This window comes from Phalaenopsis equestris, unplaced genomic scaffold (assembly GCF_001263595.1).
Source record: "Phalaenopsis equestris unplaced genomic scaffold, ASM126359v1 Scaffold000224, whole genome shotgun sequence".
NCBI lineage: Eukaryota > Viridiplantae > Streptophyta > Magnoliopsida > Asparagales > Orchidaceae > Phalaenopsis > Phalaenopsis equestris.
Window position 1 is genome coordinate 6,660,262 of NW_018164666.1, and position 23,758 is coordinate 6,684,019.

The 23,758-nt window shown below is 38.4% G+C and overlaps 1 protein-coding gene across 2 annotated transcripts in view; it reads left to right on the plus strand.

The window, feature by feature from the left end:
• Nucleotides 1-23,758, plus strand: part of LOC110023361 — a 164,053-nt gene that overhangs the window by 86,687 nt on the left and 53,608 nt on the right. For both annotated transcript variants that reach the window (XM_020722739.1, XM_020722741.1), the window contains exons 25-26: nucleotides 15,355-15,975; nucleotides 16,045-16,116. In XM_020722739.1, coding sequence (XP_020578398.1) covers nucleotides 15,355-15,975; nucleotides 16,045-16,116 — 693 coding nt within the window. The remainder of the gene's footprint in view (nucleotides 1-15,354; nucleotides 15,976-16,044; nucleotides 16,117-23,758) is intronic.

Consider the following 23,758-nt stretch of genomic DNA (forward strand, 5'->3'; position numbering starts at 1 on the left):
CTCTGGCAGATCAATTTTGATATTGAAGTCTGTTTTCTCCAAACGATATCTTCTCTTTGAAATTCTCCCAATGGAAGGAATTAAGATACCCCTCTTTAGGCTTTCTCTGATACTGAATTCTGAAACGTCGTGACCAGCCTTTTTTATCGTTGAAATTCTCCCTTTGAAAGGGATTTAGATCCTACTCTCTTTCAGTTGAGGGCGACCTTTCCTTGGGTCATCTCTATCAATCTTTGCAAGCCTCTGTTGAAGACGACATAGCTCTCGCATTATCCCTTCTCTGGTAGGCTCCGACGTCTATCTTCTTACTGACATAATTAGGGTTTGAGAGTTGTGTAAGCGAAAAGTGTATTTGGTGGTAGAAAAGAAGATTTTTGGTTTATGGAAGATGCTAGGAAACTTTACGATAGGATTAGGGTTAGACTTGCTATGATAATAAATGATACTAGAACTAGTTTGAAACAGCAAACAAAAACAAACTTTGTTAATCACTAAATTAGTGTTATGACACAGCACAAATTGGAAAGGAAAATTCAACAACATCAATCTATGCTTAGGGTCGGAAGAAAAAGATCTAAGGGCGGGGGTGGCTTCGGTGAAGAGGCAAGGGAAAAGGGAGGGTTGAATGCCAATAAGGCAGGGTGGAAAGTGGTTTAATGTACGGTTTTGAGCATTGGAAGAGCTGGTTGGCAAGGAAGGAAGTGGATGGGTGTCGGTTGATGGTGAGGCGGGCTGGACGACAAGGAGTTATTGTACAGGAGTTGGTTGGGTGCAGGAGGGGCTGGCTGGTAAGGGAGGAAGATGGTTGGTGGCTAGGAGAGGTAGGGAGGATGTTGGGGAGGAGATTGGAAAGGATACAACACCACCTTAGAGTAAGATACGATCGAAGCACCACTCATCGTCGGATACAATCCTAGCAAGGCATAAGAGGACTCCAAGGAGAATCTGAAATCAACAACACAACAAAATTAACCTTGATTGCTTCTAACAACAATTAAAAAGATTCCATGAGGATAAAACACAAGAAAGGAAAGAAGGGAAGGTTGGGGACAGTGCCACCACTCCCAAATAGCCGACAGATCCAATTGGGGCTTGGAATGGGACTTTAAGGAATCAGGCAGACCATTTCCTTTCTTCTGCCTGTCGGTTCAGCCGGTTGGCTTACCTATTCTGAACCAGTTGGCTTACCTATCCCCACATCATATCCTTATACTTAAAGACCCCTTTTGCTATTTATTACCACTTGATAAACTCATTTGGATACATGCAACTGTTACAATCTGGTAAATCAATCTTCAGTCAAACATCCTAACTCTTATTTTCCATGCCAACTTGTTTGGGTAGTGTTTTTTTGTCAATAAAACTTCTTGATACTCATTTCATCGATCTGGCAAGTCACTATACGGTGACCTGACCGGATTGTCTTTTCTCAAAGGTGGCAAACCTCTATTGTATTTTGAGAATTTTTCATTGCATATTCTGAATGTTGAGTTTCTAGACATTTAGTTGAGGGTTTCTCCTTGGTGGCATGACATCATTTTCTCTTGATTTGATTTTCGGTGGATGTAGAATTGCAAATCAAAAGTAGGTTGAGGCTTAATTAGGTGTTGGTTGTAGGTTTTAGGGTGGAAATTTGATGAATTTAGGAATATTGGATTTTAAAAATCGAGGATCGGGGTTGTGAATGATTTGGATATAAAGAATTTTGGATTGTGACTAGAAAGTTAAAACCCTGAAAAATCTAAAGCTTGACGGGCTCTAATACTAGGTGATACAATTCTATGGCTTCTATAAGGTATTTTGGTATGGGATTTAGCGGGGATGTGGTTGTTGAATATTAAGGGAATAAAATATGAGAGTTTGATGGCATTTGGATAGGGATAGGTGTCGATTGGTGTTACAGTGAGGTATGGACGACGAGGAGGTTCCACTACCTGTTCCTAAGCTTGATACATATACACCATTTGGGAAAAGAAGAGGATACATAACTCCGAAGAATATAAATAGAGAACCAAAGTCTCATAAATCAGATTTTCCATAGGATATTTATACTAATAGTAAAACTAAACCCTAATTAGAAGAAAAAGAAAGGAAATAAGGGTCCATCAGACACATGAGAACAAGAAAAGTAGTAAAAATAAAAAATGGCAATAAAACCACCATTGAGATGGGAATTTCGTTAGGGATTATTTCTACAATTGTGGAATCCTACAATCGCTTTGTGCTAGATGTGATTTCGCTTCCTCACAGGTTCACTTCCTTGTCCAAATTCATATATCGTGTTAGCCTTAGCGTCCGACATCAGGTACATAAAATAGGAATTATATAGGACTTTCATTGTAGAAAGAAAACAAAAAAAGTTGGATCAAAATAATGTAGAGCATAGTGTGTACATCTATGAAAGGATTTCTTAGTTTAGACACCCACTTGGGGTATGTTTGGGGCAGTTGCAGTTATTTGAAGAAGTTGTTGCAGGGAAATTATGTGTCTGTTTGCTTAGTTTGGCTGTGCAGCAGCTATGGTGCAATTGTTTATGAGAAGACATTTTTGTCTCTTTATTGTTGTGTTATTTGTAGGTTGAGCATTCTAAGCTTAATAACTCATACATGTAAACACAGTGCATTCATAATTTTAAAAAAACTCATAAGTTCAAATATTATATCTAGAAATGATCTCACTTAACAGTGAGCAACACAACAATGAAAAAAAAAAATAGAATAACAATTAATATTATCAAAATATTCTACTAGCATGAAACAAACCTTCATTTCTATAATGTAAACCTATCAAAAATTAACCCCCTACAAAAGTAATCAACAGTTATGCAACATTTCTAAGTTTTATTTATGTTGTTCTTTCTACTCTATGTTGATAGAACAAGATGAAGCTATGAATCCAATGCTCTATGTAGAAACATGAGCACTTATGTTTTCTTTAGGAATGTCCTAAAACATTTCTCCCCTAATCCTAAACATTGGTTTCAGAAGAAGATGGACACAATACCACTATTCGAAGAAAATAATAGCAGAAGCATAAGGCAGAGAGATCCAAACCAACAGTGAATTCAGAAGAGCAATTTAGGATCTGTTTGGGGCAGCTGCAGCTTATTGAATAATCTGGTGATAAGCTGATTAAAAATAATTTGTCGATAAGCTAGGTGCAGTGAGTATTACAAATTTTTATTTTTTTGGAAAAGCCAGACCGCTGCCAGAAAGCTGTCACCGCACCTAGAGGGGTGCGGTGTGAAAACGCATAAGTCGCCAAAACGCAGTTTACCCAAACAGTTCATGTGCGTTTCAAAACACCACTGCACCAAATAAGCTGCCCCAAACAGTCTAATTATCCTAAGAAAGTTCAAACAAATAAACAGTGAATTCACAAGAGGATGGACACAATGCACCACTCTCCCAATAACAATCGACGACAACCAATGCATCACAACATATTTTGTATAAATAGAAGAGCAATTCTGTCATCCCAAAAACCTAAAGATTGAATTCATAAAAGGACACAAATCCTAATTTACACTCCCAACATCAAGCTACGCAACAAAAACACCATCATGAAGCTCTAAAATACAATGCTTTGTGTAAAGACAACAAAAATTATGCTAGCCTAAAATTGCGTCGCCACAATGCCATTACAACTCAACACCAATACACAACAACAAAATAAATAACAGAGAGGTATATTGTTCATTTGAGAGGGTGGTGAGGCAGTCACTTCCCCACAATCCCAATATCAAACACCAAAAAATGCATCACCACAATGCCACCCCAGTAAATGCATCCACCAAATGAAAATCAACATTACTAATCAATGAAACCAACAAAAATAATATAGCTAACCGAAAAGAAAAAAAAAGAAATCACCAAATTTTAGGTCATAAATCTCCACACCAATTGCCTCCAAATGTTTAAAATCAAATTATGAAGTGCCACCAAAATGGAAGATAATAAAAACATCTCATAAATTCAGAATCAGAGCTCACCAAAAACTCAAAAAATGGCAAAAAAATAACTCACAGGTAAGGCATATAGTTTGAAAGTATCTCACAGGAGATTGGAGAAAAGAGGATAAAGAAGAATGAAGATCATAAATACCTCATGCTAGATCAGCTGAACTATTGGAGATGAGACGGTATCGAAGTTAATGCTAGGGCAAAATTTGGAACGAGGGTGCATGACGAATGAGGGGTAACAAGAATATTTACCTGCGTTCAGAACGCGGAATGCAAGGCAAATGGGGTGGCATGAAGTGAAACAGTAGAACACGATGCATTTTATCAATCGTGAACGAAACAAAAAAAAAGAACAAACCCCATTGTTGCTCATGCTCGCGCCACTGTCGCATGGTCTCTCAAACTCACAGTATATCTAATATGCCAACATCTTCGATAGTTTTGTTGTGTCTAGCTTGGAAATGGGTGAATTTGGGATTGCAGAGAAATGCTTTGCTTCAAATAGTGCCTGAAGAAACATCATTTAAATTCTTTTGTCTCTTAAACCAAAAACAAAACTTTTGGTTTAATTGCGTGACTAAATCGAGCTTGAATCTTGAGCAATCTCCACATTTGAATAATCTATTATAGCATTGGTGAATAATATTTTATTCTCACAAGGAGATGAAGGTAGCTTGAAAGGTTAACATATATCAAATGCAAATATGGCTATTGAGGGGTCAAAATTTCTAACATTGTTGAATAAAATTAAAGCCACTGACTCAAAAGAACTATTTGGAGTAATGTCCTAAAATTGAGATGTCCTTGGTGGGGCCAAGCAAAAGGAGAATGTTCTAATTGTTCATAAGTATTACTACAAAAAATTTTATGTGCCCATATTGTGAACAAAAGAGCTAACCTTCCCATTATCACCCAAAGGATTTTTTCCTTGATTCTAAATGGAGCTTGAAAAAATCTTCAAATTTATGACAATTTTGCAATATATGTGCTATGAAAAAAAATATTCAAATTCCATTTGTTATTGATATTCACATGAGGGAGTGCCAGTCCATATCTCCCAAGCCAAATAGGTAGAAATAGCTCACAAACAGACGAGAGTCTAGCATTAACAACACCCACTTGTATAGGTTTGCAAAAAATTGAACCTAATGATCAGGATTCTTGAATCCCTAAGAAACATGATGCATAATAGTTCTTTTTTACTTTAATGTGTAATTTGCATATTAAAGTTGCTTCTTTATCGACTAGAGCAATCGCGAGCGCAAGCACATACACACAAAATATATGCCCGCTGGCTCGCCTGCCCACTCGCCTACTGCTGCGTGTGTGTGTGATGAATCAAGATGAACCTAAAGTGCATTCAACAGTCATCATCATCCTTTTCATTCACATAATATATCATTTCACTAAATCTTATAGAATGTGATACTATCTAGGGCTCTTAGAATGTGTTTAAGAAAGGGATTTACCAGGGAAGGGTTTGTGGAATAGCAAGGAAGTGAAACTATGAAATATCGATGGATTTTGGAAGGGGTGTGAGGCAAAATTTGTTGTTTGGCATCATATTTGGCATCGATTGTCAGTTTTTCTGGCCGAAAACAACAAAGAGACCCACGAAACGATGTGATACAAATATCCTGGAGGTTCACTACTTATTTCTGAACAAGCTAAAATCACTCTAGTTGCAAAAAGAAATTTATACAACACTCTTTGAGGTAGAAATCATAGATAAAATATCTAAAATACACAAACTTCTCCAAAGCAGAAAATAAAACATATCTATAGTTCCCCTAAAAAATTAAATAAATTATGATTAAATTAATATTAAAATACTAGCAACAGGGCTAAAGTAGCAAAGGGACAAAAATATTCTTGCTCGAGATTGTAGTGGGACGGGAAACAGTCCTGCTACTATCCCGCTATTGTGAGATTCCGCAATTTTTGTTTTCGCGAGAGAGCTTCCACATCATTCTCCTTTAGTTCGGGAGGTTTTGTTTTTTTTACAAGTACTCGAATCTCACTAGCTGTTGTTCTTTTTCCCAAAACACCTAAACATATTTTCAAATCGGCGATTCACCACCCTCGTATGGCTATTTGTCTGTGGACGTGCTATTGAACTGAACTAGAACTTAATTTTCAGTTTATTCCATAGAGTTTAAAAAAAAATGCCTGAAAGTTTATCATCTTTATCTGAAGTGACTACTTGTTGGACCTCCCTTAGTAGTGACAACCTAGGAGGTAGGTTGTAGGTAAAAGAATCCTGAAATACACTTAGTTGGGATTGTCGTATGCCGACTATCAATTCCTTGGACTTACTATCATCTCGAATAACTAATGCTAATCGTGGTTGTGCTTATCTCACAAGTTCTGTCTGAAGAACTCATTGGTTTACTAGCATCTCTCCTGCATCAGTTAGAAGCTGATATTCTTTTGTATCATCACCTTCTTCGGCCTTTTATTTGTCACTGTCTATCTTTTTCATTGCTCCTTGTTTTGTGAATAAGATCATTCTTTTGTTTTGACAATTTGCCCAAAATTGTGGCACTTAAAACACTTTCTAACTGAGACAGATTTAGAATTGTTGGTAGGCTCCACCTTTTCTCTATTTGGGTGTTTTCTTCACTACTTGGGTGCTTCAATGGGTACATGCTGCCTGTTACGATGTTTGAACTTTGTTGAAAAGATATTGTTGAGTTATCTTTCCACTTCCATTGATAAAGTCTAGACATCTTGTAATTTTCAATAGGGTCGCAATTATTTGACATTTTTAATGGATGGTCTTAATTTTCACAGATATTGGGCTATGTTGTTCTCATCATGCTGCAGTAAGTCATATTTTAACATAAATTGCTCAAACCTAGCTGTATAATTTTGAATTGAGAGATATTTTTGTTGGAAATGATGAAGTCTCAAAAACATGTCATGTCTGCAATGTATTGGTAGGTATTTCCACATCTCTCTTTATCTTTGAAGATCGTGATTTTGCGTTTTCTCATGCTAGTGTAGACGTTTAACATTCTCTATCATAGAGATGCACTATTTTTAACTTAATGTTGGCTTACTGATACGGGTTCCATTTTGATCTCAGATATGAAGTCGCAGATGTGACATAAGTCTCACATAATCAGTTTGGTATGGACCGGTTCGGGGCACGGAGGGACCGATCGGTCCTTCCGACCATTGAATTCCCTCCTATTGGGAGCAGAGCTCACAACACTTTACCCTCTCTCTCTCTATGTATTATATATATATATGTCTGTGTATGTATGTTTGTTATTTGTTATGTTCTTGGATTGTTTTTTATTTAGTTTTTGTCAAGACAGTTGTCAGCACCCCAAACTTTCCCTTTATGGTTGTATTCGAAGACCATAGATAAACACTGTCATGAGGCGGTGTTTATCTATCATTACCGACATCCCCACCTGTTTTTCTTTTGTCGCAAGCCTTCTAGTTTGTTGATATTTGTCCATCAGCCTTCCAACCTGTTGTTCCTTTGTTGTCAACCTTCTCGTATCTATTGCCCTTTACCGCCAAAGCTTCCAACCCGCTGTCCTTGACCGCCAAGCCTCCTTAATATCTTTTCTTTCCCCAATAACAACCCCCTTAATACAGCCTTCCCACCACCTTTATACCAAGCACTAGTTCGATGCATGTGTTGTATGTCTTTGTTGTTTTCTATTTTAGCGTGTATTGATTGTAACCTCTCTTTGCTTTTTCAGTAATAAAGTTACATTTCCTATTACTCAGTTTATTACAATTTTATTTGTATTAAAGTTAGCCTAAATCTAGTCTAATCTTAGAGTTTATAGCATCCGTTGTACCAAACTTATCTCCATCCTTCCCCCAATTTTTCTTTCCTCACATATCTACATCTAAGCCCTAAGCTTGCCACCTAGAATGCAATTGCCAAAACTTGAGCAAGATGTTACTATGGGCAACATACAACGGATACTATGCCAAGTGCTACAAAAGCTTGAGGCCATTTGGGCAAGGATGTTGACTACAAAAGTGAGATTTGAGAAGAGCCAGAAGAATAACTTCACCCCTTTCGTAAAGATGACGTCAATGGAGAGGAGAATTGATCAAGGTGTTTTGGAATTCAGTATTAGAAAAAATAGAGAAAGGAAGTGTTTGTTGGAGGGCACAGAGGATTGGGAATTAAGATGAACCTACTGGACTTTGACAGGAGGATGAATCCCAATGATTTCCTTAAATAAATGCATTAGTTGAGCAGATATTTGAGTATAAGGACGTGTTTGATGACAGAAGAGTGAAGCTAGCCGCCATCAAGCTGACGATTAATGTTTTTTGTTGTGGGAGAACCTGTAGAGGGAGAGATTGAGGGAAGGGCGACACAAATCAATTCTTGGGAAAAGAAGAAAATGAAGAAGGTGTTGCAGCGACAATACCTACTTTGCATTATTGTCAGGATATTTTCTTGAAACATCACTACCTGTAGTAAGAGCTATCTATGTAAGAATTCTCGATAGCATTCATGCATCTCAAGTTGAATTGTGAACTAAAAGAGATAGGTGCATTCCATAGCCCAATATTTGGGAGGCCTGAAGCCTGCCCTCAGTAATGTGGTCCAACTACAAACCTACTGGACACTAAGAGAAATGCAGACCTTAGCATTGAAAGTGAAAATATAGCAGAAGCAGTAGTGGTACCCGCTTCAATTCAAACAACCCTGTACAGTTGGAGACCCCATCAAGAGCATGCTATGAAGAGTGGGAAGGAATGGATAGGGAAATGACAAGGCAATGCAGAGTGAGAAGAAGCGAATAAGAGTAGCACACGCGATATGGTTTTAACCCAAAAATGCTTTTGATGCAATGGATAAGGCCAAATCGGCTGCAGTTGCCCGACAAGTAGAGTAGTGTCTCTCACTGAGCGGTGTCATGGAGGAAGTGTGCAATGAAGAAAGAACAAAGGATCAAGATGAAGAATATCAGCTCCATGGAGATGAAGAGAAAATGATAGTGGTAAGAAGGTTTCTACAGATGGAACTCTAGAGGGATCCTCATGGTTGAAGCGCAGTATCTTTCACACTAGGGTACAATGAGAGGGAAAGTTTATAGCCTCATTATTGATAGAGAAAGTTGTGAAAATATGTTATCTAATTTCATGGTGAGAAGTTGTATATGACCTCACAAAAGCATTTCCAGCCCTATTCTCTGGCAGGGTTGAAGAAAAGGAATGAGATACAAGTGGATCAACAATGTTTGGTGGAGTTTTTCAATGGAGACCAACTATACGACCAGGTATGGTATAACGTGGTACCAATGGATGTCTACCACTTCCTGTTAGAGAGACCTTGGCAATTGGATCGCAAGATGTAGCGCGACAGGTTTAAGAACACTTGTGCATCCACGAAGGATAATGCATGATTTTCTTGCCCATCAAGGATTTAGGAAGAGGAGTTACACGAGCAGGGGATAAGCCATAGGTCACACGCGCCACTTTTCTGCAGTCATTTCAAGAAGCCCTGGTGGCACTGACTTTAGTCATCTTAAAGGGAACTTGAGGAGGAGACAGATCCACCGGAGATGGTCCAACCAAAGTTAGTTGAGTTCTAGAATGTTATGACTGACAACTTGAGAGAGGGTCTACCGTTGCTTGGGGATATCCAACATGCCATAGATCTTATTTTGAAATTAGTAGTGTTAAATAGGCCTACATGCAGATTGAGGCCAGCGAAGTACGATGAGTTACAGAGGCAAGTACAAGATCTCCTCCATGGGGGATTGGTGAGAAAGAGTACTAGCTCGTGCACTATCTCCACACCAATGCTGCCTAAAAAGGACGACTCGAGGAGAATATGCATTGATAGTCAAGCTAACATAAGATCACCATCAAATATTGGTTCCCTATCCCTTGTCTGGACGACCTACTGGATCAGTGACATGGACCTATAGTCTATTCGAAGATTGATTTGCGCAATTGATATCATCATATTAGAATGAGGTCAGGGGATAAATGGAAGGCCGCCTTCAAAACTAGTGATGGGTCGTACGTGTGGAGAGTCATGTCATTTGGACTGTCCAATGCACCAAGCACCTTTATGAGACTGATTAATCAAATGTTCAGGGCCTACATCATAAAGCTTGTGATTGTTTTCTTTGACGACATCCTTGTCTACCCAAGTTCTGAGGGGGAGCACTTACAACATCTGAGACCAAGTTTTCAAGTTTTTAGGGTCGAAGAAGCTTTATGCCCACCCGAAGAAGTGTCACTTTTTAGTCAGGTATGTTTTTTAGGTTACATTGTATCTAGTGCAGGCATCATTCATATGGACCCTATGAATATAGAGGCTATCGTGAGTTGGAAACCCTGACAGTCTTTTACTGAGCTGATGTAATTTTTGGGGCTTGCATCATTTTTCAGGTGATTCATCAATAGCTTCAGCACCATTATGACTCTTTTGATATAGCTTTTGAAGTGAGAGAAGTTTCAGTGGATAGTGATAACCCAATCCGATGTTGATACTCTGAAGGAGAAGGTGACGCAGACCCCATTGTTAGCTTTACCAGATTCCTACTAGTTGTTCGAGGTGGATAAGAGCACTGTTGAGCCAAGTAGGATACTCTATAGCCTTTTTTATCAGTGACAAATTGAATGAGTCTAGGAGAAAGTATTCGACATATGCAAGAAATTCTACGCCATGAGGGCTCTCCACAACTGGAGTCATTATCTGCTGACAAACAAGTTTACTTTATTCACAGATCACGTTGTGTTGAAGTTCTTGAATAGTCAAAGCAAGCTAAAAGGTAGGCATGTTTTCTAGCTTAAGTTCCTAACATCATTGACGTGGGGCTCGGGAGCAGACATGTCGGTCCTCAAGGGGGGCTCAAGGGAGGACCGACCGGTCCTCAAGGGAGAGGGGTTGCCACCTCCTCCTCATTCCTTTCCCTCCTTGCCTTTTTCCTTCCTATTCTTTTCCTTTTATTCCTCCTCCTTCCTTCCACACCTTTTCTTTCTCTCCCCCTCCACCCTTCCTTCCCAAGCACTTTCCTAATTTAAATTCTTCCTAAAATCTAAAATTATGATTATATTTTATTCTCCCTTCTTATTTTTTAAATCCTTTCTTATTTTAAATTTCTTAAATTTTGGAAATTTATTTATATTTTATTCTCCTTATTTTCATTATCTAAAATAAGTCTAGTTTTTTTATAAATATGGGATGTTGTGCTTAAAGTTAGTGGTATTATTTTTATATCTGAATTTAGGTTTTAGCCTTGATATTTTCCCCTTTGATGACTCTATCTGATGTCGAGGTGGTGCTCTGGTTGTTCTTCATTGAGGTGATGATCGTCTTCACGAGTCCGGGTGGTGCTCCGGCTGTAGCTCGACCCCATCGAGATATTTATCTATCCTTCACCCCTTCTGTTGTTGTGCACCCGCTTTACAACCCTACAGCAAGCCACCGCACCTCTTCCCCATCAACCAATAGTTGTTGTCCTGCTTCCAACCGCTCTCCAACAGCCTCCTGGTCGGCCTCCCTGCTGCTAGTCCTCGTTTCCTTCACATCCAACAATCGCTATAGCTCGTCTCAGCAGCTACAATACCCCTTTCCCTGCATTCTTTGGGCTGGCCTTTCTCTTTTCGCTGCTGCACCCTGACTCTAGCATCCTCAGCTGCTCCCAGACTCCACCCTGCACCTTTGCAGGCTGTTGTCTAGCCTCCTCTTTGCACCCAACCAGCTGCAGTGCAGCTCCATCCTCCCTCCAACCCGCTCTAGTCTTCTCCAAGCAAGGCCGCGGCTCCCCATACTCCATCCCAGCAGTCAGCCGCTCTTCATGAACAACCCAATCTTGCTGTCCACCTCCCTAGAATTCCTCCCTGCCCTCTGTCGGCCTGCTTCCAGCAGTCTTCCTTGCTATCCAAGCCATTCCCATCGCTGCTAGTGCTTCCCCGCTCGTTGTCCACCCTCCAAAAGTGCTAACGAGCCTTCCTCATTGCTGCCCCACCTTCCCAGCTTGCTACCCAACCTTCCAACCTACCTCCCAACCGCCCAACAAACCTTCCTGCACCTTAATTTGCTGCCTCCCTCCCCTAGTTCAGCTTCCAACCCGAGTCGAACCCCCTCTCCCACATTCACCCTTGTTGTCTCTAGCCTCCGGATCCACTGGGCCATCCTCTACTGCCCTTGGGATACACTTTTGAGAAGTTGGGTTGTGTCTTGTGTTTCTTTGTGTCTATTTCATTTTTTGAAGAGTCCTAACCAATTTCAATTTCAAAAATAATATGTGTTTCTTTTGTGATTTGGGTTTTCTCCTCCGATATTTGTCATTCCAGGTCATGCTCAAGTATAAGGTCAGGAGTGAAAATCAAGTATTCAATGCCTTGAGCCATCGCCATCTGTTGATTACCTACCTAGAGTGGTGGGATTTTTGAGATCTTGACAGAGTTGTACATGGCAGACGAGGATTTCAAGAAAACTTTGGAACATTGTTAGGAGAGGCTTACAGGGCTATACCACAGTTTATGGTTCTCTGTTCCGCCAAAGCAAGTTATTTCTGTCCCAAATATTCTTTAAGGGAAGTCATTTTCAAGAGAGTCACCGTGTAGGACTAGCGGGTCATTTTGACAAAAACTTGCGCTAGTGAAGGGTCGCGTTCTTCTTCATGACAACAAGAGATGTGAAGTGATACATCTGACAGTGCAGAGTACCAATCCAAGCTCTGAGGAAACAATACAGGGCTATATATGTCGTTATGGTGCCAGAGACGCCTTCAGTAAACATCAATATTAATTTTGTGGTGGGTCTTCCAAGAACCCGTTTGAATAATGATTCAGTGATGATCATGGTTGATCGATTCTCGAAGGTGCTCATTTCTTATCGTGTCACAAGATGTTGGACACAACCCTTGTCACTGATTTCTACTTCATGGAGATCGTGAGGCTGAATAGAATATCCTAGACTATTACATCTTATAGATAAGTCAAGTTTTTTAGTCACTTCTGAAGAATTTGTTGGAAAAGATTGGCACTAAACTCCAATTCAACTCGACAGTTCATCCACGGGCAAATGATCAGAGGGAAGTGATGAACACGAGCCTGAGAAATCTCTGTGGTTCTTCATAGGAAAGAACATCAAGCAGTGGAACCTGTTCTTAGCCAGGGCCAAATTTGCCTACAACTGGTTCGTGAGCCTGATTATGGAACAAACACCTTTTCGTGAAGGGTTTGCATTTTTCATTAATATATAAAATTAAAGGTTCCAAAAGGCATACAAAACAATGCTCCGCGGGCATAAGAAAAAAACCAGCAAAACTATGCCTCAGAGGCATAAAAGAAGTACGACCTATACTGTGCTAAGAGGGCAAATAAATCACCTGGCTCTTCCCTAGAGGAAAACAAAAAATTATCAAGCATGGCTTGTTATGGACTAAAATGACCAACACAGTTACAGAGACGGGGAACAAAATGAAATAATACCTGTCTGTATTCCAAAAGAAAAGCAATATCAGGACTGTGAGGAGGATGTCTACTCCATCTGTGCTGCTCCATGCTGCTTCCGAGGAACTCTAACCCATTTTTGGTATCGCCTTCGATGATGACAACTTTCACCTCAAGCATTCGATCCCGAGCAGTTGAAGGATTTCTCATTATATATCATCTATAGTAAGTTCTTGGACATCTTTTGAGTATTTTTGTTAGGTGGCATTATGTCATTGCTTTCTCAATCAGGGTTTTGACAAATATAGGATTGGAAATCCATATTGGTTGGAGTCTTAGGTTTTAATCGTATGTTTCTAGGTGGATTTTTGTTGAGCTAGGAAAGTTGGCTTTTGAAAATTCACATGCTCGAAATTGCGGTAGGAATGGTTAGTGTATGGTGGGGATATTTATTTATTTATTTATTTATTTATTTTTAATTTTAGTTTGGGACAAGAAAGAAGAATCCCTAAAAATTTAGGGCTACCTAGCTCTGGTGTCAGATGATACCGTTCTAGGACTCCTAAAAGATTCCTTATAACAGGATTTAGTAGGGAAGGGATTGTGGATTAGCGAGGAAGTGAAACTATGTGATACGACTACTTTTGGAAGAGGTAGAGGCAAAATCTATTGTTGTGCATTATATTCGGCATCGATCGTCGGTTGTCCTGGCTGAAAACAACGAAGAGATCCACGAAAGGATGTGATACGGATTTCGTGGAGGTTCAAACATATTCCTACTAAAGTTACAAACTCTTCTCTTGCAAAAGGAAAAAGATACAACACTTCTTAGGGTAGAGGTCAAAGATTCAATCTCTATAACACCCAATCAAAGCCAAAAATCTCTCCAAAGTAAAAAATAAAACATAAATAGTTTCCCTGTAGAAATAAATCTAATTCTAGTTAAATTAATATTAAAAATACTAATAAGGAAGGCTTCACAACGCTAAAATAGCCAAGGGATGAAATTCTCACTCGAGACTATAACGGGACGAAAAATGGTCCCATTAAGATCCTGGTATCACGGATTTCCACAATCTGTGATACTGTGGGAGAGCTACCACATCAGAGTGTTTGATAGAAATTTTATGATTCCTCTACAATTTTCTTTAGTAAGGTCGCCATATCTTTCCTCACTAGTGTCCTCTCTTTCCTAAGCTAACCACATACAAACCAATTGGATCAATAATTCGTCTCAAATTGAATCTTATTTTAAAAATCTTATATAATTGGTGAACATTGAGTTCATTTATAGATTTTTTTTATCCAACTAATTTCTCTTATTTATGTAAATTTGTAGAATAAAAATTAATGTGTGAACTTTATGAATTATTTAGCACGTTTAAAATTAATAAATTATTCATATGCTAAAAAGCTCTCCAGCGTTTTTTTTTTTTTTTTTTTTTTTTTTGGCAGCATATACCAACAGTGCAAGTCAAATCTTAAACCCTAATAGTCGTTATAAAGTTGGAGTTAATTCCCTATGCATCCCCACAACTCTTTTGTTAAACTTATAATTCACTTTTGAAGGGGAAAAAGAAAACTGTTTTCAATAAGATGGTTGAGTCATGGGACCAGGCAAATGGCTGCATGGCTAAGTGCAGCTAGTGCTTAGACGGAATCATGATTGTGAAACATTTGAGTATGTTATTACAAATGTTTGTCATATGTAGGTTAACAATTTAGAACTTTTGGAGCTGCAAATATTTTCAAGCTTCTTAAAAAGTTTTTACTCAATGCTTGGCCTTTTATTGCTGCAACTGGTGTGAAAAGGAGTTGATGTACTTTGCCTTTTATCCTTTCATTACATCAAGTTTGTTTTTGTGTTTTAAGCTTAAATCCTTTCGTTTACATATTATTTGATCCACTTTTACAAATCGCTGCCATCCCTCGAGTGGTCGCATTTTATTTATTTTTTTACACTTTGAAATAACTCCTAGAACTCCTTGCAGGCTTTATTTAGGTTACAGGAAATGATCAGTGATGCCTTGAATCAGAGCGCTGAAGAACATGAAACTCTTGGAAAATTTGGAAATCTGTCAAACGACAATATGCATACCAGAAGATATGCACCATATATTCTCCATAATGACACTTCATTGCCTTTGACGTTCCATGTTTCCCGTGGCCTTGTCAATACACAAGATATTCAAAGTTTGGCCAACGGAGATCTTAGTGTTGTCCAACCTGGTTTTTCCATTCCAATTTATGTTGAAGAAACACAAGATGAACAATTTTTTCGGCACAGACCAGCACATTCTTCTGAATTACTTGTTGAGAAGAAACTTACTGCTTCATCACATCATATGATTTCCATCCAGTTTGATGGGACTTCTAGGCCTTCCAAGCCCTTGTCAATGGATATGGTGGGTGTGAGCTGCTTTGAAGTGAACTTCTCTAACAATAGCCAAGCAAGAAATGTGGATATAGACGGGCATGAAAATGCCTCAAAATACAGTTGGACGACTGAGGAAAGGGGTACTGTTGATGATCACATAAAAGGATTAGTAGTTCCTGTGGTTTTTGAGGTTTCTATGCTGCATTACAGCAAGATGATACGATTGTACTCAACAGTAGGTGCTTGCATTTTCTCACATGATCTTATTATTTCTGTCCAGATCCTTACTCTCAAATATTTCCAGGTTATACTATTGAATGCTACATCTATGCCTTTGGAGCTACGGTTTGATATTCCATTTGGTGTTTCTCCAAAGGTACCACTGCAAACTTGAAATAATTTTAGATTGAAATATTTTATTTTCTCATGTTATTCATGTTTGATTTCGTTGTTGATATTCTCACCAAACTATCTGATGAAAAGCTATAGCACTTCCTGTGGTAATTGTGAAAATATAGGTGGATCGCCCTTCTTATTAATTGGAGACAATTTGGGAAACTTATTGATTAGTTTTATTCTCTTCCTATTTATATTTCTTTAGAATTCTTTCCTTTCCATGCTTAGGATGGTAAATGAGGAGGGACCAATATCCCTATATATATATATATATATATATATATATAAACCCGATAAAAGATAGGTAAATATATAGAAATTATGTGGTCTGTATATAAATCTTTATAGTTGAAGAGTTTGAATAAGAACTAAGAGAGCACTATCTCCCTGCAAGCCCTCCCTAACTCTAAATTTCCCCTACAGCCGTCAGTCAACTCTAAATTTCTCCTACAGCCGTCAGTCTCTTTGCAATCCCTCCCTTGCTCTTTCCTCTCCCTGTAGAGCTCCACCCAGCCTGCAGGCCATCCTTCGTTGACCCAATTGCTCCTTCCCGAGCAAGCAAAACAACCGCAAGTTCTTTTTTTAGCTGGCCTCCCAAACTCTCTTCCTTCCTGATCTATCCTAACCAGTCAGCCCCCATCCATTGATCCTTCCTAGCCCAACTGACCGGCCTTCCAAAGAGCACAACATCAGAACAAGAGCTAGGAATCCTGCAGCAAGAGTTTGTCAGCAAGCAGCAGCCAACCATTTTTTCCCTTATCCAACCCGAAAAGTGCATAGGTTTTATGAACACGTATGGAATGAATACGTCTAGTTCTACTCGGAGGTTATTTTTGAATCGGAAACAAGAAATTCTGTTCTAACAACCCTTGGACACTATATTTTTATCACAAATCATAAAATCAATGGTCATAACTTCCTTCAATGGTTCTAGTTTGTATTTTTGTAAATTTGTGGAATGGGAAAAGAGGAAATGGGAGAGAACACATATTCCAAACTCACTGCTCATAACCTTCGTACATGGAAGATTCAAGCCCATGTGATTATGTCTTTGGCTCGGGGGTTGATGGGGCTGAATCGGGCCTTGATTCAACAACGGGCTATCAGTTCAGCAAGGAGGCTGAACCGGCAGGCCAGGAACTTGTTGTCGCCCGAAGGGGGACCTCCCTAGTTATCTTTTCATTATAAATAGGCTGCTTGTTGTGTTTAGGGTTAATTTTGCAGCATGTTTCTGTGAGGACAACCGTCGACATCCCCTTTTTCTCCTATAGGGTTGTATCCGATAGCGAGAAGGTGCTCCGGCTATAACTCGTCCTGAGGTGATTTGTATCCTTCCTTATTCCACTCACATGCTTGCTTCCCACCACCCTATGCACCTTCTTGTTCTTGTTTTCCATTCTCCATCCCTATGATTCTTCCCTACTACCTCGCAACTCCAACCTCACAACTTGTTACCGCAATATTTCTCCTGCACCTCAACCTGTTGTCCAACCATCCTCCCTGCATCGTAATCACATCCAGAACCCTTGTCACCTGCTGTTGAGGCTTATCTCGTTCCATATACTACTGCTAGTTGTTATCCAACCACCCTCCACCATAATCCCCTCCAAGCCTGTGTTCATATCCCTTCCGCCTATGGCTGCTAGTTACTGTCCTGACGCCCTTCCCTATACCTCCCACTATTGTTATCACCTACATCTCCCATACTTTAGTCCTTGCAACCTCCACCGTTCAGCCTTCTCTCTCTCCTACAAATCCGTGATCCCACTGTTATTTTTTTCGGAAGTTTAAGTATTTTTTATTGTAATCCCTTTTAAATTTCAAAAATAATATTTTCATTTTTGTAGTGGTTTGGGTTAACTCTGTTGTCAGTCTTGGCTAGTTAATTCAATGACATCGAAGTAGGAGAAAATTTCATACTCCACAAAACAAACAAAGAAATCTATGAGGCTGCAATAGAAACTTGTTCCAATACTAGAAATATTGTAGAGTTGTTGGAGATCTAAGCCAAAGAACATGATTTTCGTTAAGGAGAGCTAAGTATCGCCCAATATTTCAACATGTTGACAAAGTATTGGATACAATTAAATGTGATCCAAACGTGTGTAAATGTTTACATGATGTCGTAATGTATAAATCCATCATCATAAAGAAGAATACTCTCCAATTCTTAGTAGGACTAAGGAATTGAATGAAGTGAGAGGGAGTATTATAGGAATAAAGCCTCCTCCATCTACTCGTGAAGCTTTTGTTGATGTTAGAAGAGAAAAGAGTAGAAAGAAGCTTACGACAACTTGAAATAGGAGTTCACCAAATATTGTAAGTTCAGCTCTGTACCATCATAATTCTTCCCATGACTCAAAGTTCAAGAAGAATCGTCTCACATGTGATTATTGCAAGAAAATTGGACACTCTAAGGCAATGTTAGAAACTCTATGGAAAACTCGACAGATTGGAAACCTAGACATGCAAGAAAAGATCAAAAGAGCAAGGTTAATGCTACTACCACGTCTGAAGTGTCATTTGACCCATTTGCCATGGAGCAGCTTGAAGTATTGAAAAAATTCATTTGGGGGTAATTCAAAATATCACACCAGCCTCGTGACATCAAGGTAATATTTTCTTCTCCTATCTTCTTAGCAAGAAGAGATTTAGACCTTGGATCATCAATGCAGTAGCTTTTGATCATATGACTGAAGACATAAATGCTCAAGTCAATTATTAAGAGGTTTCTACGTCTACATATATCAGACTTATACATAGAACACACTAAAAATTATTGGAAAAGCAAAGGTGGATCTCTTATAGGATATTCCTATTTATTTTGTTTTATTTCAATCAGTACGTTTACTCATGATATAAAATTTATAATTTTTTTTTTTAATTCTTATTAGTTTCAAGTTGTGGATGTGGGGAAGGTGATTGATAGTGTTGAAATACATTAAGACTTGTACCTGCTCAAGGAAATTCTCTCTCTAAACACAGAAGTTATCTAACCTTCATCATTTCCTAAATTCTCTGAGCATTGAGTCTATGGCTGTTGAAAATAAGTCATATTATGACATTGTTGCCCGAGTCATCCTAATTTCAATTACTCTGTAAAGTTGTATCCTCGTTTTTTATCAAAAAAATCTAGCACTTATCAGTGTGAGACTTGTCAACTTAACAAATAGACTAGAAATGTTTATCCCATGACTCAATAAAAATGCTTTATTCACAGTGATATTTGGGGACATTCAAAAATAAGAACCCTAAGTGGTGTTAGATGGCTTGTCTCATTCATTGACGATCACACTAAATGCACTTCAGTATTTCTAATGAAGGACAAATTTGAAAAAGCCCAATGTTCTAATTCTTCCATGACATGATTCAAACGGAATTTCAATGCAAATTTTAGATTTTCATAATTAATAAAGCAAAAAAATATTTCAACTCCATCTCAGGATCCTACATTTAAAAAAATATAATCATCCATGTGAGTTCATATATTTATATCCCGCAACAAAATAGAATAGCTAAAAAAAGAATTGACATCCTCTCGAGATATCATGCTCAATTATGATTTTCCATAAAGTTCCAAAATAATTTTGGGAGGAAGTAGTCCTTACTAAAACATACCTTATCAAACAAATGCCTAGCCGAGTACTTAATTTTAACACAACTTCATGTCTTGATGGATACCAATCCCCACATCAGAGTTTTCTCTTTTATTGTGCCACTTAAAATTTTTTGGTGCATCTTCGGTTCACGTCCATTCCTCAATTGCACAAGACTTCCAAACTCATCAAGTGTATTTTTTTAGGTATGCTCCAATAACAAGGATTATACGTGCTACTCAAGTGTTACTGGGGAATTCTACAATTCCATGTATGTCATATTTTTTTGAAAATCAATCATACTATCTCAAATCTGATATTCAACAGGAGAGTGCAGATGAATATCAATTTTGCGATCCACTTAATGACACATACTACTTCACAACCCACCTCTCTTCCACCTATCCATTCTATCTCCCAAACACCACTGCATGGAAATTTCCTACTTACTGGAAGTTCATAATAAAGAACTTCGTGTGTAAATAAGGATGAAGAAAAACATTGAGCAAGTGGACGTCAAATTTGAAAAAGCCCAACTATCCTCACACTATAAAGCTTTTTTATCTAACCTTGATAGCGTGCAATATTCAAAATTCATTCATCAAACTCTTAAAATTTTAAAATGGACGAATGCAGTTGAAGAGGAGATTTAAACACTAAAATAAGCTTTCTTATGATAAGAGACCAGTTGGATGCAAATGAGTATTCAACATCAATTATAGAGTTTATGATGATATTAAGAGATTGTAAAAGGTTTCATTCAAGCCTTTGACATTGATTGTTAGGAAACCTCTCCATCCGTTGCCAAATAGAAAACTATTAGAGTTCTCCTCTGAGCAGCAGTTTAAAAGGAGTGGAGATTGCATCAAATTAACATAAAAATGTCTTCGTGAATGGGATCCTAAAGAAGAAGCATACATAGAGATATTACTAGGACTTGAGAATGGTTCCAACAAACACTTAGTATGCAAACTCAGGAAGTCACTATACGGTCTTAAGTAGTCACCAAGGGCATGGTTTGAAAGGTTTACTAAAATTATGAGATCTAAGGGATATTCTCATAATCAAGTTGATCATACATTGTTCATAAAATACCCTCAAGAGGTAAAATTGTTATATTGATAGTATATGTGGATGATATGATTCTTATTGGTGATGATGAAAGGAAAATTCTTAAAATTAAATAAGCAATTGCCACTGAGTTTTAAATTAAGGACTTAGAAATCATGAGATTTTTTTAGGTATGAAGGTAGCAAGATCCAAGAAGGATTTATATAGAGAAAGAGAACGTGATGAAGAGAGGAACGAAGGAGGGTGAGGTGGAAGGGATTTGAGGACGTTGTTACTACTTCAAATATATTGATACTTCAATGGATCCCAGCAGAAGTCTAATTGGGGAGAATAAAGTATACATGTGAATAAGGTAAAATATAAAAAATTAGTATGAAAACTCATCTATCATATATACTAAACCAGATATTGCATACCCTATCAGTAGTGTGAGCCAACATATGAATAACTCTAATGAAGAGCATTTGTAGATGATGTACAAGGATCATGTGATTTATGAAGAAGATGCTTGGTTATGGATTATTATTTGAGAGAACCGGCAACAGAGAGGTAGAAGTCTACACTGATGTAGGTTGGGCTAGGAAACTCACTAATAGAAAGTCAACCACAAGTTATTGCTTCTATATAGGGGCAAATCTGATCGCATGGAGAAGTAAGAAGCAAGTTGTCTTTAGAAGCAGTGCAGAATCATAGTATATGAAGGGATCTAGATTCTGAAATTTTTTAGGGAATTTGGGTGTACCTTTGATAGGCCTTACAATTATTATGTGATAGTCAAACAACTATCAATAATGCCAAGAAACTTGTGCATCATGATGATATTGAAATTGATAGACACTTTATCTCTGAAAAAGTTAATTGTGGAATTATATAGCTAAGTTACATCCCAACACACCAACACGTTGCTGATATCTTCACCAAGTTTCTTCCACTCATTTTGAAAGAGGGGATGGAAATATAGGAGGATCAAACTCCTTATTCATTAGAGACAATTTGGAAATTTCTTGATTAGTTTTATTCTCTTCCTATTTATGTTTTTAAGAAATATTTCCTTTCAATGTTTAGGCTAGATCTATTTGGTAAGATTGTAAATTAGGAGCAACTGATTTCCCTATATGTAAAGTTCTTCATAACATGGCGTCGTCTTCTTCCGCTATCGGCTCTGCTAGGGGTTCGACTCCTGGCCAACCCCAGCCACTGTTACGGTTTCGCATAGCATCGTTTTCTCCTCGCTGAGTCTTCTCCTTCGTCGTCGGCTCGCGTCATTCCTGTGCTTCGTTCTACATCATTGTCTTTTCGACGCCGATAGTTGCATATCGCACATTTCGCCTCTCCTTGCTTCCAAGTTTTTCAGGACTTTGCAGTGAGTGGCACCGACAGCTTCACTTTCTTTCGCACATCGCCACAATTATGTTGGGATCTTCTAGCAAGTTCTTGCTCTGATGGCACTCCCTCTTTCTGAACCTGACAAAGCCTCATTTGCCCACGTGGTGGGTAATCCTCAGGTGGAGTCGGCGGTTATCTTCCCCTCAAGCTATAAGGATTGTCATGATGGTACAAGTGATTACTATTTTGGTAAGAAGGCAAGTAGGAAAGATGCGAGAGAAGCATTCTTTTTCTTTGACTTAGAAATTTCAACTCTGGCTGAGAAATTCAAGTTCACTCTTATTGGAAAATTTCAGTGGGTGCACCCACATGAGAGTTATCAGAAAGAGTGGATGATCTAAAACTAGTAGACAAGTGGAAAGTGATACTCATGGATGAGAGACATGTGTTTATTCAATTGATCGTGGCTGAAGACTACACCCGGATTTTCTCCAAAAAACATCTTAATATTGTTGGCAAGTTAATGAAGTTAAGTGTTCTCCTGATTTTGATCTAAATCAGGAAACTCTCACTGTACCAGTATGGTTTTATCTACATGGTCTCAAGCTGCACTTTTTTAATCATCAGGTTCTCTACTCTATTGGGGTCATACTTGGGGATCCTATGAAGTTATTTCTACCCACTTTCAATTTAACCACACCTTCTGTGGTCAGAATACTTATGGAAAGGGATATTCATGAAGTCTGGGTGGGCACAACTCATAATGGATATTGGCAACAAATCGTCATGGAACACAGACCTCCTTATTGTACCCATTGTAAGATATTTAGGCATACCCTTTATAAATGTCACAAACTTCATTCTAATTTGAAACTTAAAGTTCAAGTGAATAAGGAGGGGTCTAACCCCACAACTCTGGACATTTCTGCTTCACCTGGGGAGGAAACTACCACAAGACAGGATTTGGTGACTGATCTAATTTTTCCTGTGGACCCCCCTAACAATACTGTTATTGTTTCTTCGATTGTTGTGATGTTGGATGGCTCTGCTGCGCAACCTACATCTTCAAACCCTATTGAAAACAATTCTGAAGGATCCTTACCTACAAAGGATAGTGTTCGGTCTGATAATCAAAAGAACCTGGCGCTTCATCTTCAGGAAATATCCGGTGTAGAAGCGGTAACTCATACTTCACATATAACAGTTGACAATCTTTCTGCTACAACTCTACCACTTCACTGAATGATCAATCTTCGGATAATGAATGACAGATTTACGCTTCCAGGAGGAAGAAGAAGAATTAAGATCTACTTGAGCTAAGCAATCTAATGGATGATACTTTGGTTACTTCTGGTAATAGTACGCACCTCACCAACTTGTTAGTTGTCTTCTTCTAAAAACTAGAGGCAGAGGCATGACTAAATTTGGTCGTCCTTAACTACTTCCGCACCGTGGTGATTTGGGTTTTTTTTATTTTATATATACCCTCTCTTTTCTTGAGTTTTTTTTTTTGTGTATTGTACCATGTGGATTGGATGTTTACTTTTGGACTCACTCATACAACTTATCTGTATCATTTCTCTTTAATATATTAGCCCTTTGGCTTCTTTTAATATATATATATATATA